The sequence below is a fragment of the Oncorhynchus clarkii genome, chromosome 20, assembly GCF_045791955.1.
Source record: "Oncorhynchus clarkii lewisi isolate Uvic-CL-2024 chromosome 20, UVic_Ocla_1.0, whole genome shotgun sequence".
Classification (NCBI taxonomy): Eukaryota; Metazoa; Chordata; class Actinopteri; order Salmoniformes; family Salmonidae; genus Oncorhynchus; species Oncorhynchus clarkii.
In genome coordinates, this window is record NC_092166.1 from 1502953 (window position 1) to 1520452 (window position 17500).

Consider the following 17500-nt stretch of genomic DNA (forward strand, 5'->3'; position numbering starts at 1 on the left):
AACAATCCGAAATTCCTTTTTGATACTGTCGCAAAGCTAACTAAAAAACAGCATTCCCCAAGAGAGGATGGCTTTCACTTCAGCAGTAATAAATTCATTAACTTCTTTGAGGAAAAGATCATGATTATTAGAAAGCAAATTACGGATTCCTCTTTAAATCTGCGTATTCCTTCAAAGCTCAGTTGTCCTGAGCCTGCACAACTCTGCCAGGACCTAGGATCAAGAGAGACACTCAAGTGTTTTAGTACTATATCTCTTGACACAATGATGAAAATAATCATGGCCTCTAAACCGTCAAGCTGCATACTGGACCCTATTCCAACTAAACTACTGAAAGTGCTGCTTCCTGTGCTTGTTCCTCCTATGTTGAATATAATAAATGGCTCTATATCCACCAGATGTGTACCAAACTCACTAAAAGTGGCAGTAATAAAGCCTCTCTTGAAAAAGCCAAACTTTGACCCAGAAAATATAAAAAACTATCGGCTTATATCGAATCTCCCATTCCTCTCAAAAATTTTAGAAAAGGCTGTTTGCGCAGCAACTCACTGCCTTCCTGAAGACAAACAATGTATACGAAATGCTTCAGTCTGGTTTTAGACCCCATCATAGCACTGAGACTGCACTTGTGAAGGTGGTAAATTACCTTTTAATGGCATCAGACCGAGGCTCTGCATCTGTCCTCGTGTCCTAAACCTTAGTGCTGCTTTTGATACCATCGATCACCACATAACTTCTAGGTTAGACTACTGCAATGCTCTACTTTCCGGCTACCCGGATAAAGCACTAAATAAACTTCAGTTAGTGCTAAATACGGCTGCTAGAATCCTGACTAGAACCAAAAAATGTGATCATATTACTCCAGTGGCAAGGGCTCATTTCAAGGTTTTACTGCTAACCTATAAAGCATTACATTGGCTTGGTCCTACCTATCTCTCTGATTTGGTCCTGCCGTACATACGTACGCTACGGTCACAAGACGCAGGCCTCCTAATTGTCCCTAGAATTTCTAAGCAAACAGCTGGAGGCAGGGCTTTCTCCTATAGAGCTCAATTTTTATGGAATGGTCTGCCTAACCATGTGAGAGACGCAAACTCGGTCTCAACCTTTAAGTCTTTACTGAAGACTCATCTCTTCAGTGGGTCATATGATTGAGTGCAGTCTGGCCCAGGAGTGTGAAGGTGAACGGAAAGGCTCTGGAGCAACGAACTGCCCTTGCTCTCTCTGCCTGGCCGGTTCCCCTCTTTCCACTGGGATTCTCTGCCTCTGACCCTATTACAGGGGCTGAGTCACTGGCTTACTAGTGCTCTTTCATGCAGTCCCTAGGAGGGGTGCGTCACTTGAGTGGGTTGAGTCACTGATGTGATCTTCCTGTCTGGGTTGGTTCTCCCCCTTGGGTTGTGCCGTGGCGGAGATCTTTGTGGGCTATACTCGGCCTTGTCTCAGGATGGTAAGTTGGTGGTTGAAGATATCCCTCTAGTAGTGTGGGGGCTGTGCTTTGGCAAAGTGGGTGGGGTTATATCCTTCCTGTTTGGCCCTGTCCGGGGGTATCATCGGATGGGGTCACAGTGTCTCCTGACCCCTCCTGTCTCAGCCTCCAGTATTTATGCTGCAGTAGTTTATGTGTCGGGGGGCTAGGGTCAGTTTGTTATATCTGTAGTACTTCTCCTGTCCTATCCGGTGTCCTGTGTGATTTTAAGTATGCTCTCTCTAATTCTCTCTTTCTTTCTCTCTCTCGGAGGACCTGAGCCCTAGGACCATGCCTCAGGACTACCTGGCATGATGACTCCTTGCTGTCCCCAGTCCACCTGGCCGTGCTGCTGCTCCAGTTTCAACTGTTCTGCCTGTGATTATTATTATTTGACCATGCTGGTCATTTATGAACATTTGAACATCTTGGCCATGTTCTGTTATAATCTCCACCCGGCACAGCCAGAAGAGCCACCCCAAATAGCCTGGTTCCTCTCTAGGTTTCTTCCTAGGTTTTGGCCTTTCTAGGGAGTTTTTCCTAGCCACCGTGCTTCTACACCTGCATTGCTTGCTGTTTGGGGTTTTAGGCTGGGTTTCTGTACAGCACTTTGAGATATCAGCTGATGTAAGTAGGGCTTTATAAATACATTTGATTTGATTTGATTTGATGCAGGTGTGATAAGACTCCCAGCTTAGTGATGCAGGTGTGATAAGACTCCCAGCTTAGTGATGCATGTGTGATAAGACTCCCAGCTTAGTGATGCAGGTGTTATAAGACTCCCAGCTCAGTGATGCATGTGTGATAAGACTCCCAGCTTAGTGATGCAGGTGTGATAAGACTCCCAGCTTAGTGATAAATGTGTGATGAGACTCCCAGCTTAGTGATGCATGTGTGATAAGACTCCCAGTTTAGTGATGAATGTGTGATAAGACTCCCAGCTTAGTGATGCAGGTGTGATAAGACTCCCAGCTTAGTGATGCATAGTGATGCAGGTGTGATAAGACTCCCAGCTTAGTGATGCAGGTGTTATAGGACTCCCAGCTTAGTTATAAATGTGTGATGAGACTCCCAGCTTAGTGATGCAGGTGTGATAAGACTCCCAGCTTAGGGATGCAGGTGTGATGAGACTCCCAGCTTAGTGATAAACGTGTTATACGACTCCCAGCTTAGTGATAAATGTGTTATAAGACTCCCAGCTTAGTGATAAATGTGTGATAAGACTCCCAGCTTAGTGATGCAGGTGTGATGAGACTCCCAGCTTAGTGATAAATGTGTGATGAGACTCCCATTTTAGTGATGCAGGTGTGATGAGACTCCCAGCTTAGTGATAAATGTGTGATAAGACTCCCAGCTTAGTGATAAATGTGTTATAAGACTCCCAGCTTAGTGATGCAGGTGTGATGAGACTCCCAGCTTAGTGATAAATGTGTTATAAGACTCCCAGCTTAGTGATGCAGGTGTGATGAGACTCCCAGCTTAGTGATGCAGGTGTGATAAGACTCCCAGCTTAGTGATGCAGGTGTGATGAGACTCCCAGCTTAGTGATGCATGTGTGATAAGACTCCCAGCTTAGTGATAAATGTGTGATAAGACTCCCAGCTTAGTGATAAATGTGTGTGAGACAAATACATGTGTTAACTAGATGACGGAATGGATAAACAAATTGATTGATTAGTTTCCCAACCTCTGGTCCAGGGGCGCCCTCATCTCCTCTGTATCCTGGAGACCCCGCCCTGCCGATATCACCCTGAAACACACACAACAAAACTGTTAGACTTACAACACACACACACACGCACACACACACATAGCCCGCCCTAAGACATCGTCGTAAAAGTTTGTAATTATAACACCATTTAATTATGTAACAGCATAGGAAGCAGAAACAGTGTAGACAGGAAGTAGGAAGCAGAAACAGTGTAGACAGGAAGTAGGAAGCAGAAACAGTGTAGACAGGAAGTAGGAAGCAGAAACAGTGTAGACAGGAAGTAGGAAGCAGAAACAGTGTAGACAGGAAGTAGGAAGCAGAAACAGTGTAGACAGGAAGTAGGACGCAGAAACAGTGTAGACAGGAAGTAGGAAGTAGAAACAGTGTAGACAGGAAGTAGGAAGCAGTGGGCGCGTTCGAGCGGATCACTGTTGTCAAGTCGTTCGCTATTGTTGGCCACAGCCTTTCAAAGTGTTGCATTATGGAGATAAAAATGGTCAGAGTAATGCATACGGTGCATTCAGAATGAATTCACACCCCTTGACTTATTCCACATGTTTTGTCACATACACCAAATACAACAGGTGTAGACCTCACTGTGAACTGCTTACTGACAAGCCCTTAACCAACAGGTGTAGACCTCACAGTGAAATGCTTACTGACAAGCCCTTAACCAACAGGTGTAGACCTCACAGTGAAATGCTGACTGACCAGCCCTTAACCAACAGGTGTAGACCTCACTGTGAAATGCTTACTGACAAGCCCTTAACCAACAATGCAGTTAAGGAAAATCAGTGTTAAGAAAGTATTTACTAAATAAACTGAAGTAAAAAATGAAGAAAGAAAAAAGAAAGAAAATAAATATAAATAAGAAAATATAAAAATAAATAATTGAGAGCAAAAATCAGATAACAGTATCGAGGCTATATACAGGTGGTACAGAGTCAATGTGCGGGGGCACCGGTTAGTCGAGGTAGTTGAGGTACATGTAGGTAGAAGTAAAGTGACTATGCATAGATAATAACAGAGAGTAGCAGCAGCGTAAAAAAGGGAGGGGCAATGCAAATTGTCTGGGTGGCCAATTGATTAGCTGTTCAGCAGTTTTATGGCTTGGGGGTAGAGGCTGTTGCTGCTTGCCGTGCAGTAGCAGAGAGAACAGTCTATGACTTCGGTGACTGGAGTCTTTGACAATTTTCTGGGCCTTCCTCTGACACCACCTGGTATAGAGGTCCTGGATGGCAGGAAGCTTGGCCCCAGATGTACTGGGTTGTACACAATACCCTCTGTAGTGCCTTGTGGTTGGCTGAATAGTTTCCATACCAGGCATTGATGAAACCAGTCAGGATGCTCTCGATGGTTCAGCTGTAGAACTTTTTGAGGATCTGAGGACACATGCCAAATCTTTTCAATCTGTTGAGGGGGAACAAGCATTATCGTGTTCTCTTCACAACTGTCTTGGTGTGTTTGGACCATTCTAGTTTGTTGTTGATGTGGATATCAAGGAACTTGAAGATCTCAACCTGCTCCACTACAGCCCCGTTGATGAGAATGGGGACGTACTCGGTGCTCCTTTTTCCTGTAGTCCACGATCATCTCTTTTGTCTTGATCACGTTGAGGGAGAGGAGAGGTTGTTGTCCTGGCACCACACAGCCAGGTCTCTGACCTCCTCCCTATATGTCTCATCGTTGTCAGTGATCAGGCCTACCACTGTTGTGTCGTTGGCAAACTTAATGATGGTGTTGCTGTCTTGGCCATGCAGTCGTGGGTGTACAGGAAGTACAGGAGGGGACTGAGCACCACCCATGAGCGGCCCCTGTGTTGAGGATCAGTGTGGCAGATGTGTTGTTGCCTACCCTTACCACCTGGGGGTTGCCTGTCAGGGTGTCCATGATCCAGTTGCAGAGGGAGATGTTTTGTCCCAGGGTCCTTAGCTTAGTGATGAGCTTTGAGGGCACTATGATGTTGAACGCTGAGCTGTAGTCAATGAATAGCATTCTTACGTAGGTGTTCCGTTTGTCCAGGTGGGAAAGGGCAGTGTGGAGTGCAATAGAGACTGCATCATCTGTGGATCTGTTGGGGTGGTATGTGAATTGGAGTGGGTGTTTATGTGAGCCATGACCAGCCTTTCAAAGCACTTCATGGCTACAGACGTGAGTGCTACGGGTCAGTATTCATATAGGCAGGTTACCTTGGTGTTCATGGGCACATGAAACATGTTGGTATTACAGACTTGGTCAGGGACAGGTTGAAAATGTCAGTGAAGACACTTGCCAGTTGGTCAGCGCATGCTTGGAGTACATCTGTCTGGCCCTGCGGCCTTGTGAATGTTGACCTGTTTAAAGGTCTTACTCACTGCGGCTATGGAGAGCGTGATCACAGTCATCCAGAACAGCTGGTGCTCTCATGCATGTTTCAGTGTTGATTGCCTGGAGGCGAGCATAGAAGTCATGTAGCTCGTCTAGTAGGCTCGTGTCATGGTGCAGCTCGAGGCTGTGCTTCCCTTTGTAGTCCGTAATAGTTTGCAAGCCCTGCCATATCCGACGAGCGTTGTAGCCTGTGTATCTGATAATGTATCATTTGTTTTCGATCTTAGTCCTGTATTGACACTTTCCCTGTTTGATGGAAGTTCAAGAAGTCCCGGCTTCTTGAAAGCTGCAGCTCATTCAAGGGTTTTTCTTTATTTTGTTTTTTTTTACTATTTTCTACATTGTAGAATAATAGTGAAGACATCAAAACTATGAAATAACACACATGGAATCATGTAGTAAGCAAGAAAGTGTTTTATATTTTAGATTCTTCAACGTAGCCACCCTTCGCCTTGATGAAAGCTTTGCACACTCTTGGCATTCTCTCAACAAGTTTCACCTGGAATGCTTTTCCAATACTCTTGAAGGAGTTCCCTCATATGCTGAGCACTTGTTTGCTGCTTTTCCTTCACTCTGCTGTCCAACTCATCCCAAACCATCTCAATTAGGTTGAGGTCAGGTGATTGTGGAGGCCAGGTCATCTGATGCAGCACTCCATCACTCTCCTTATAGATCAAATAGCCCTTACACAGCCTGGAGGGGTGTTGGGTCATTGTCCTGTTGAAAAACAAATGATAGTCCCACTAAGCACAAACCAGATGGGATGGCGTGTCGATGCAGAGTGCTGTGGTAGCCAAGCTGGTTAAGTGTGCCTTCAATTCTAAAGAAATCACTGAGAGTGTCACCAGCAAAGCACCCCCACACCATCACACCTCCTCCTCCATGCTTCACGGTCCAAATGTTCATTTTGGTTCCAACCGCCATGGTTCCAACCGCCAACCGCCATTTCTTTGTGGGACGCAGAGTAGGATCTCTGGAAGCAACGTCAACACAAGAACTGTTCGTCGGGGGCAGCCTTACACACGCCTAAGATCACCATGCGCAACCCCAAGAGTAAGCTGGAGTGGTGTAAAGCTCATTGCCATCGGACTCTGGAGCAGTGGAAACATGATCTCTGGAGTGATGAATCACGCTTCACTGTCTGGCAGTCCAAAGGATGAATCTGGGTTTGGCAAATGCCAGGAGAACGCTACCAGCCCTAATGCATAGTGCAAACTGGGGCTGTTTTCATGGCCCCTTAGTTCCAGTGAAGGGAAATCTTAACACTACAACATACAATGGAATTCTAGAGGATTCTGTACTTCCAACTTTGTGGCAACAGTTTGGGGAAGGCACTTTCCTGTTTCAACAATGCCCCCATGCAAAAAGCGAGGTCCATACAGAAATGGTTTGTCTTTTGTCGAGATTGGTATGGAATAACTTGACTGGCCTGCACAGAACCTTGACCTCAACCCCATCAAACACCTTTGTGATGCATTGGAATGCCGACTGCGAGCCAGGCCTAATCTCCCAACATCAGTCCCCGACCTCACTAATGCTCTTGTGACTGAATGGAAGCAAGTCCCCGCAGCAATGTTCCAACATCTAGTGGAAAGCCTTCCCAGAAGAGTGGAGGCTGTTATAGCAGCAATGTTCCAACATTTAGTGGAAAGCCTTCCCAGAAGAGTGGAGGCTGTTATAGCAGCAAAGGGGGGACCAAATCCATATTGCCCATGATTTTGGAATGAGATGTTGTTCGAGCAGGTGTCCACATACTTTTGGTCATGTAGTGTACAAACCCTCCAACCCCAAAAGGCCTGAGGTGTTGATGTTATTCTAAACTAAATGATAAAATATACATACCACAAAATACAATTGGCTATTCTAAAACTCTTCAAGATTATCCTCAGCTCTGGCATCTTCCCCAATATTTGGAACTAAGGTCTGGCCACCCCAATCCACAAAAGTAAGGACACATTTGATCACAATAATTACTCAGGAATGTGCGTCAACAGCAACCTTAGACAAATCCTCTGCAGTATCATCAACAGAAGACTCCAACATTTCCTCAGGGAAAACAATGTCCTGAGCAAATCTTACCAAAATACCGTACGACAGACCACGTAATATACACCCTGCATACCCTTACTGACGAACAAACCAAAACAGACAAAGTCTTCTCATGCTTTGTTGACTTAAAAAAAAGCTTTTGACTCAATTTGGCACGAGGGTCTTCTATACAAATGGAAGGAAACAAAAAAAGCAATGTACACAAACAACAAGTATGCAAATAGACACCCACATGTCTTTCCTCAGGGCTGGGGGTGAGACAATGATGCTTGAGGCCCTCCCTCTTCAACATAGAGAGCAGCTTGCCGCCCACCCTCTTCAACATAGAGAGCAGCTTGAGGCCCACCCTCTTCAACATACAGAGCAGCTTGAGGCCCACCCTCTTCAACATAGAGAGCAGCTTGAGGCCCACCCTCTTCAACATAGAGAGCAGCTTGAGGCCCACCCTCTTCAACATAGAGAGCAGCTTGAGGCCCACCCTCTTCAACATAGAGAGCAGCTTGAGGCCCACCCTCTTCAACATAGAGAGCAGCTTGAGGCCCACCCTCTTCAACATAGAGAGCAGCTTGAGGCCCACCCTCTTCAACATAGAGAGCAGCTTGAGGCCCACCCTCTTCAACATAGAGAGCAGCTTGAGGCCCACCCTCTTCAACATACAGAGCAGCTTGAGGCCCACCCTCTTCAACATAGAGAGCAGCTTGAGGCCCACCCTCTTCAACATAGAGAGCAGCTTGAGGCCCACCCTCTTCAACATAGAGAGCAGCTTGAGGCCCACCCTCTTCAACATAGAGAGCAGCTTGAGGCCCACCCTCTTCAACATACAGAGCAGCTTGAGGTCCACCCTCTTCAACATAGAGAGCAGCTTGAGGCCCACCCTCTTCAACATAGAGAGCAGCTTGAGGCCCACCCTCTTCAACATAGAGAGCAGCTTGAGGCCCACCCTCTTCAACATACAGAGCAGCTTGAGGCCCACCCTCTTCAACATACAGAGCAGCTTGAGGCCCACCCTCTTCAACATACAGAGCAGCTTGAGGCCCACCCTCTTCAACATACAGAGCAGCTTGAGGCCCACCCTCTTCAACATAGAGAGCAGCTTGAGGCCCACCCTCTTCAACATAGAGAGCAGCTTGAGGCCCACCCTCTTCAACATAGAGAGCAGCTTGAGGCCCACCCTCTTCAACATAGAGAGCAGCTTGAGGCCCACCCTCTTCAACATAGAGAGCAGCTTGAGGCCCACCCTCTTCAACATAGAGAGCAGCTTGAGGCCCACCCTCTTCAACATAGAGAGCAGCTTGAGGCCCACCCTCTTCAACATAGAGAGCAGCTTGAGGCCCACCCTCTTCAACATAGAGAGCAGCTTGAGGCCCACCCTCTTCAACATAGAGAGCAGCTTGAGGCCCACCCTCTTCAACATAGAGAGCAGCTTGAGGCCCACCCTCTTCAACATAGAGAGCAGCTTGAGGCCCACCCTCTTCAACATAGAGAGCAGCTTGAGGCCCACCCTCTTCAACATACAGAGTATTCACACCACTGGACTTTTTCCAAATTTTAATGTGCTACAGCCTAAATATAAAATGGATACTCATCTCACCTCATCTCTGTACCCCAAAAATACAACTATCTGTAAGGTCCCTAAATCGAACAGTGAATCTAATGGTGATCTAATTAGTGGCTGCTGCTTTATCTAATGGGGGGGGGGGGGGATGTAATTAGTAGATGCTGCTTTATCTAATGGGGGATCTAATTAGTAGCTGCTGCTTTATCTAATGGGGGATCTAATTAGTATCTGCTGCTTTATCTAATGGGGTTATAATTAGTAACTACTGCTTTATCTAATGGGGGATCTAATTAGTAGCTGCTGTTTTATCTAATGGGGGATCTAATTTGTAGTTACTGTTTTATCGAATGGGGGATCTAATGAGTAGTTACTGCTTTATCTAATGGGGGATCTAATGAGTAGCTGCTGCTTTATCTAATGGGGGATCTAATTAGTAGCTGCTGTTTTATCTAATGGGGATCTAATTAGTAGCTACTGCTTTATCGAATGGGGGGAATCTAATGAGTAGCTGCTGTTTCATCTAATGGGGGATCTAATTAGTAGCTACTGCTTTATCTAATGGGGGATCTAATGAGTAGCTGCTGCTTTATCTAATGGGGGGAATCTAATTAGTAACTACTGCTTTATCTAATGGGGGTATAATTAGTTGCTTCTACTTTATCTGATGGGGATCTAATTAGTAGCTTCTGTTTTATCTAATAGGGATCTAATTAGTAACTGCTGCTTTATCTAATGGGGGATCTAATTAGTAGCTACTGCTTTATCTAATGGGGGATCTAATTAGTAACTGCTGCTTTATCTAATGGGGTTATAATTAGTAACTACTGCTTTATCTAATGGGGGATCTAATTAGTAGCTGCTGTTTTATCTAATGGGGGATCTAATTTGTAGTTACTGTTTTATCGAATGGGGGATCTAATGAGTAGTTACTGCTTTATCTAATGGGGGATCTAATGAGTAGCTGCTGCTTTATCTAATGGGGGGAATCTAATTAGTAACTACTGCTTTATCTAATGGGGGTATAATTAGTTGCTTCTACTTTATCTGATGGGGATCTAATTAGTAGCTTCTGTTTTATCTAATAGGGATCTAATTAGTAGCTGCTGTTTTATCTAATAAGGATCTAATTAGTAGCTGCTTCTTTAAAACTTTTCTAGGATAGGGGGCAGCATCCTGATTTTTGGATGAAAAGCATGCCCAAATTAAACTGCCTGCTACTCATCCCCAGAAGATAAGATATGCATAACACGCTGAAGTTTCTAAAACTGTTTGAATCCTTTCTGTGAGTATAACAGAACTTATTTTGCAGGCGAAACCCCGAGGACTAACCATTCAGATTTTTTTATTTTTGAGGTCACTCTCTTTTTAATGAGTTTTCATTGGGAATCCAGATTTCAAAGGGACCTTCTTGCAGTTCCTATCGCTTCCACTGGATGTCACCAGTCTTTAGAAATTGGTTGAGGTTTTTCCTTTGTGCAATGAAGAAGTAACACTGTTCAGAAAGAGGCTAGAGTGAAGGGGACTCTTTGTTAGAGGCGCGTGACCTGAAAGCTAGCTCCACTTTGTTTTCCTCCTGTATTGAACACAGATCATCCCGTCTTCAATTTTATTGATTATTTACGTTAAAAAATACCTAAAGTTGTATTACAAAAGTAGTTTGAAATGTTTGGACAATACTTACAGGTAACTTTTGAGATATTTTGTAGTCACGTCGCGCAAGTAGGAACTGGTGTTTTTCTGGATTAAATAAATTGACATGTTGGATAGATATCGACGGAATTAATCGAACAAAAGGACCCTTTGTGATGTTTATGGGACATATTGGAGTGCCAGCAAAAGAAGCTCATCTAAGGTAAGGCATGATTTATATTTTGATTTCTGCGTTTTGTGTCGCGCCTCTAGGGTTGAAATATACTTTTCTCTCTTTGTTTATGGAGGTGCTACTCTCAGATAATAGCATCGTTTGCTTTCGCCGAAAAGCCTTTTTGAAATCTGACATGTTGGCTGGATTCACAACACTTGTATATTTAATTTGCTATCTTACATGTGTGATTTAATGAAAGTTAGATTTTTATAGTAATTTATTTGAATTTGGCGCTCTGTATTTTCACTGGCTTTTGGCCAGGTGGGATGCTACCATCCCACACATCCCAGAGAGGTTATTAACTAATGAGGATCTAATTAGTAGCTGCTGTTTTATCTAATGGGGGATCTAATTAGTAGCTTCTGCTTTATCTAATGGGGGATTTAATTAGTAGCTGCTGTTTTATCTAATGGGGGATCTAATTAGTAGCTTCTGTTTTATCTAATGGGGGATCTAATTAGTAGCTGCTGTTTTATCTAATGGGGGATCTAATTAGTAGCTTCTGCTTTATCTAATGGGGGATCTAATTAGTAGCTGCTGTTTTATCTAATGGGGGATCTAATTAGTAGCTTCTGCTTTATCTAATGGGGGATTTAATTAGTAGCTGCTGTTTTATCTAATGGGGGATCTAATTAGTAGCTGCTGTTTTATCTAATGGGGGATCTAATTAGTAGCTGCTGTTTTATCTAATGGGGGATCTAATTAGTAGCTGCTGTTTTATCTAACAGGGATCTAATTAAAATATGAGATACTAAATACTATTGATGATTGAATGCTGGTATGAAGGGTATCAAGTTTAAATGCTTGATGAAGAGTTTTAAACGTTGTGTAGTTTCAGAGGTCGAGAACCGGGGTACGTACAGGCTCTCCATTGGCTCCAGATGAACCCTCTCTGCCCTGATCTCCACGAGGTCCTGGGTCACCCTGAAGGGACAGAAGACATCCGTCAACACACACCTTCATCATCATCACTACCATCACCATCACCATCACCATCAACATCATCACCATCACCATCACCATCACCACCATCATCACCATCACCATCACCACCATCATCACCATCATCACCACCACCACCATCACCAGCATCATCATCACCACCACCATCACCATCATCACCATCATCATCATCACCATCACCACCATCACTATCATCATCATCACCATCACCACCATCACCATCATCACCAGCATCATCATCACCACCATCACCATCACCCTCATCACCAGCATCATCATCACCATCAACATCACCCTTATCATCACTCACCATCACTCACCCATCACCAGCATCATCATCACCACCACCATCACCATCATCACCATCATCATCATCACCATCACCACCATCACTATCATCATCATCACCATCGCCACCATCACCATCATCACCAGCATCATCATCACCATCACCATCACCAGCATCACCAGCATCATCACCATCACCACCATCACCATCATCACCAGCATCATCATCACCATCACCCTCATCACCAGCATCATCATCACCATCAACATCACCCTTATCATCACTCACCAAATCTCCTCTTGGTCCTCTGTTTCCACGGGTTCCTTGTTCTCCTTTCTCTCCTGGGGTTCCCTGAAGGAGAATGGACAGAAGTCAACACACACACACACAAATCCTAATCCTAAACCTAACCCTAATCCTAAACCTAACCCTAATCCTAAACCTAACCCTAGTTGTAAACCTAACCCTAATCCTAAACCTAACCCTAATCCTAATCCTAATCCTAATCCTAATCCTAAACCTAACCCTAGTTGTAAACCTAACCCTAAATCCTACTGTTACTTTGTCCTCATGAGGTAGTGAGAAATGTCATCACGAGGGAGAATGTTTCTTGTTTTACTACCCTAGTGGGGACGTTTGGGGGTTTCAGGACAGAAGAACAAGACCACACACACACACACACACACACACACACACACACACACACACACACACACACACACACACACAGACACTCACAGACCACACACACACACACACACACACACACACACACACACACACACACACACACACACACACACACACACACACTCACAGACCACACACAGACACACAGACACAGACACAGACACACACACACACAGACACACACACACACAGACACAGACACACACACACACACACACACACACACACACACACACACACACACACACACACACACACACACACACACACACACACACACACAGACCACACACCCACACCAGACACACACACACACACACACACACTCACAGACTACACACACACACACACACACACACACACACACACTCACAGACCACACACACACACACACACACACACACAGTGTAGTAGTAGTAAAGTGTGAATACTTTGTCTCCCCGGAGGCCGTCCGGTCCAGGTGCTCCCTGAAATGCACAACGAAGATATCACATGATATCATCAACACCTCAATGTAAACAGTATCTTCCCATAATTCTCAGGAGTTAGAGTCACTTACATCATCACCCCGCTGTCCTTTGTCCCCATTGGCTCCTTTTGGGCCCAGTGTACCCTATCAGAAGATGACATGATAACATGACATATGACTTGATACACAGTAGTCCTCACACATCCACACTGACTCATGTACACACTAATTAATGTACACACTAACTAATGTACACACTAACTAATGTACACATCCACACTAACACATGTATACACTAACTCATGTACACACTAACTAATGTACACACTAACTAATGTACATACACACTAACTAATGTACACACTAACTCATGTACACACACACTAACTCATGTACACACACACTAACTCATGTACACACACACTAACTCATGTACACACTAACTAATGTACACACTAACTAATGTACACACACACTAACTAATGTACACACTAACTCATGTACACACACACTAACTCATGTACACACTAACTCATGTACACACTAACTCATGTACACACTAACTCATGTACACACACACACTAACACATGTACACACTAACTCATGTACACACACACTAACTCATGTACACACACACTAACTCATGTACACACTAACTCATGTACACACACACTAACTCATGTACACACTAACTAATGTACACACACACTAACTAATGTACACACTAACTCATGTACACACACACTAACTCATGTACACACTAACTCATGTACACACTAACTCATGTACACACTAACTCATGTACACACACACACTAACACATGTACACACTAACTCATGTACACACACACTAACTCATGTACACACACACTAACTCATGTACACACTAACTCATGTACACACACACTAACTCATGTACACACTAACTCATGTACACACACACTAAATCATGTACACACTAACTCATGTACACACACACTAACTCATGTACACACTAACTCATGTACACACTAACTCATGTACACACACACTAACTCATGTACACACTAACTCATGTACACACACACTAACTCATGTACACACTAACTCATGTACACACTAACTCATGTACACACATACTAACTCATGTACACACACACTAACACATGTACACACTAACTCATGTACACACTAACACATGTACACACTAACTCATGTACACACTAACACATGTACACACTAACACATGTACACGCTAACACATGTACACACACACTAACACATGTACACACACACTAACACATGTACACACTAACACATGTACACACTAACTCATGTACACACTAACTCATGTACACACTAACACATGTACACACTAACACATGTACACACTAACTCATGTACACACTAACACATGTACACACTAACACATGTACACACTAACTCATGTACACACTAACACATGTACACACTAACACATGTACACACTAACACATGTACACACTAACTCATGTACACAAAACAAAAATTGTAATCCACAATAATTTACATGTCGTCTTGCTGTGAGATTATCTTCCTGCATCAAACTGGCTCAAATTAAGAGCTGTACCTTGATTCCGGGCAGTCCGTAGTTGCCGGGTCGTCCTGGTTCTCCGTCTTTCCCCTGATCTCCCTTAAACAGAAAATACACTGTCAACATCATCATGTTAACAACTATGTCGCCCAGCTCAAGTCACCATGGTAACAACAGTACAACAGGAAGTCATCTTACTGTACCTTAGCTCCTTTGGTTCCGTATGGACCAGGATCTCCCTTAGGACCTCCGTCTCCCTGTGAGCCCTACAACCAGAACACGCTACTTTAAACACAGAACAATGGAACATAGAACAATAGAACACAGAAGTCAGAATACAAAACATGGAACATAGAACAACAGAACACAAAAGTCAGAATATAGAACATGGAACAATGGAACATAGAACAACAGAACACAAAAGTCAGAATATAGAACCCAAACATCAAAGTGTTCTAGAGCCCCTGAGGTTTCCCGATGAAAAACAGCAGAGCTTCACCACATCACAGAGTTCTACTACTTGTTAACCACCAGAGCATACAGCCCCAGTGAGTGGCCCCTACACCCATAACTACATGTGGCTAAAATGTGTGTGTGTGTGTGTGTGTGTGTGTGTGTGTGTGTGTGTGTGTGTGTGTGTGTGTGTGTGTGTGTGTGTGTGTGTGTGTGTGTGTGTGTGTGTGTGTGTGTGTGTTTGTGTGTGTGTGTGTGTCGTGGACCAAGCTGCTTAATCAGAATAACTGTGTTTACATTCTCTGTTAGCAGAATGTTTATAAACTAACCTCTGGGGTGATTAGTCTATACATACTGTAAACACACACACACACACACACACACACACAGTTCATTCAGAAAGTATTCAGACCCCTTGACTTTTTCCACATTTTGTTACATTACAGACTTAATAATAATAACACGTCATCATCAATCTACACACAATACTCCCTTATGACATCACAATACCCCATAATGACATCACAATACCCCATAATGACATCACAATACTCCCTTATGACATCACAATACCCAATAATGACATCACAATACCCCATAATGACATCACAATACTCCATAATGACATCACAATACCCCATAATGACATCACAATACTCCATAATGACATCACAATACCCCATAATGACATCACAATACCCCATAATGACATCACAATACCCCATAATGACATCACAATACCCCATAATGACATCACAATACCCCATAATGACATCACAATACTCCATAATGACATCACAATACCCCATAATGACATCACAATACTCCATAATGACATCACAATACCCCATAATGACATCACAATACCCCATAATGACATCACAATACTCCATAATGACATCACAATACCCCATAATGACATCACAATACCCCATAATGACATCACAATACCCCATAATGACATCACAATACCCCATAATGACATCACAATACCCCATAATGACATCACAATACTCCATAATGACATCACAATACCCCATAATGACATCACAATACCCCATAATGACATCACAATACCCCATAATGACATCACAATACTCCATAATGACATCACAATATCCCATAATGACATCACAATACCCCATAATGACATCACAATACTCCATAATGACAAAGCAAAAACAGGTTTTAAGGCTTTTTTTTTTTTTTAGGCATTTAATTTTTTTTTTTTTAGGCATTCATAAAAATAAAAAAGTATTCAGACCCTTTGCTATGAGACTCAAAATTGGTGTATCATGTTTCCATTGATCATCCTTAAGATGTTTCTACAACTTGATTGGAGTCCATCTGTGGTAAATTAAATTGATTGGACAAGATTTGGAAAGGCACACCTGTCTATATAAGGCCCCACAGTTGACAGTGCAGGTCAGAGCAAAAACCAAGCCATGAGGTTGAAGAAGTTGTTCGTAGAGCTCAGAGACATTGGGACCATCAAGACTGTTCCTAGAGCTGGCTGTCCGGGCCAAACTGAGCAATCGGGGGAGAAGGGCCTTGGTCAGGGGGGTGACTAAGTACCCAATGGTCACTCCGACAGAGCTCCAGAGTTCCTCTGTGGAGATGGGAGAAGCTTCCAGAAGGACAACCATCTCTGCAGCACTCCACCAATCAGGTCTTTATGGTAGAGTGGCCAAACGGAAGCCACTCCTCAGTAAAAGGCACGACAGCCCACATGGAGTTTGCCAAAAGGCACCTAAAGGTCTCAGACTATGAGAAACAAGATTCTCTGGTCTGATGAAACCAAGATTGAACTCTCTGGCCTGAATGACAAGCATCACATCTGGAGGGAACCTGGCACCATCCCTACAGTGAAGCATGGTGGTGGCAGCATCATGTGGGGATGTTTTTCAGTGGCAGGGACTGGGACTAGTCAGGATCGAGGGAAAGATGAATGGAGCAAAGTACAGAGAGATCTTTGATGAAAACCTGCTCCAGAGCGCTCAGGACCTCAGACTGGGGTGAAGGTTCACCTTCCAACAGGACAATGACCCTAAGCACACAGCCAAGAC

At 43.8% G+C, this 17500-nt stretch overlaps 1 protein-coding gene across 1 annotated transcript in view; it reads right to left on the bottom strand.

Moving 5' to 3' along the window:
• LOC139375770 (collagen, type VI, alpha 1) overlaps positions 1 to 17500 on the bottom strand; it is a 60664-nt gene that overhangs the window by 26674 nt on the left and 16490 nt on the right. The window contains exons 13-19 of the mRNA XM_071117601.1: positions 15185 to 15247; positions 15018 to 15080; positions 13519 to 13572; positions 13391 to 13426; positions 12558 to 12620; positions 11879 to 11941; positions 3156 to 3218 (exon numbers count right to left, since the gene is read on the bottom strand). Of these exons, the coding sequence (XP_070973702.1) occupies positions 3156 to 3218; positions 11879 to 11941; positions 12558 to 12620; positions 13391 to 13426; positions 13519 to 13572; positions 15018 to 15080; positions 15185 to 15247 (405 nt within the window). The remainder of the gene's footprint in view (positions 1 to 3155; positions 3219 to 11878; positions 11942 to 12557; positions 12621 to 13390; positions 13427 to 13518; positions 13573 to 15017; positions 15081 to 15184; positions 15248 to 17500) is intronic.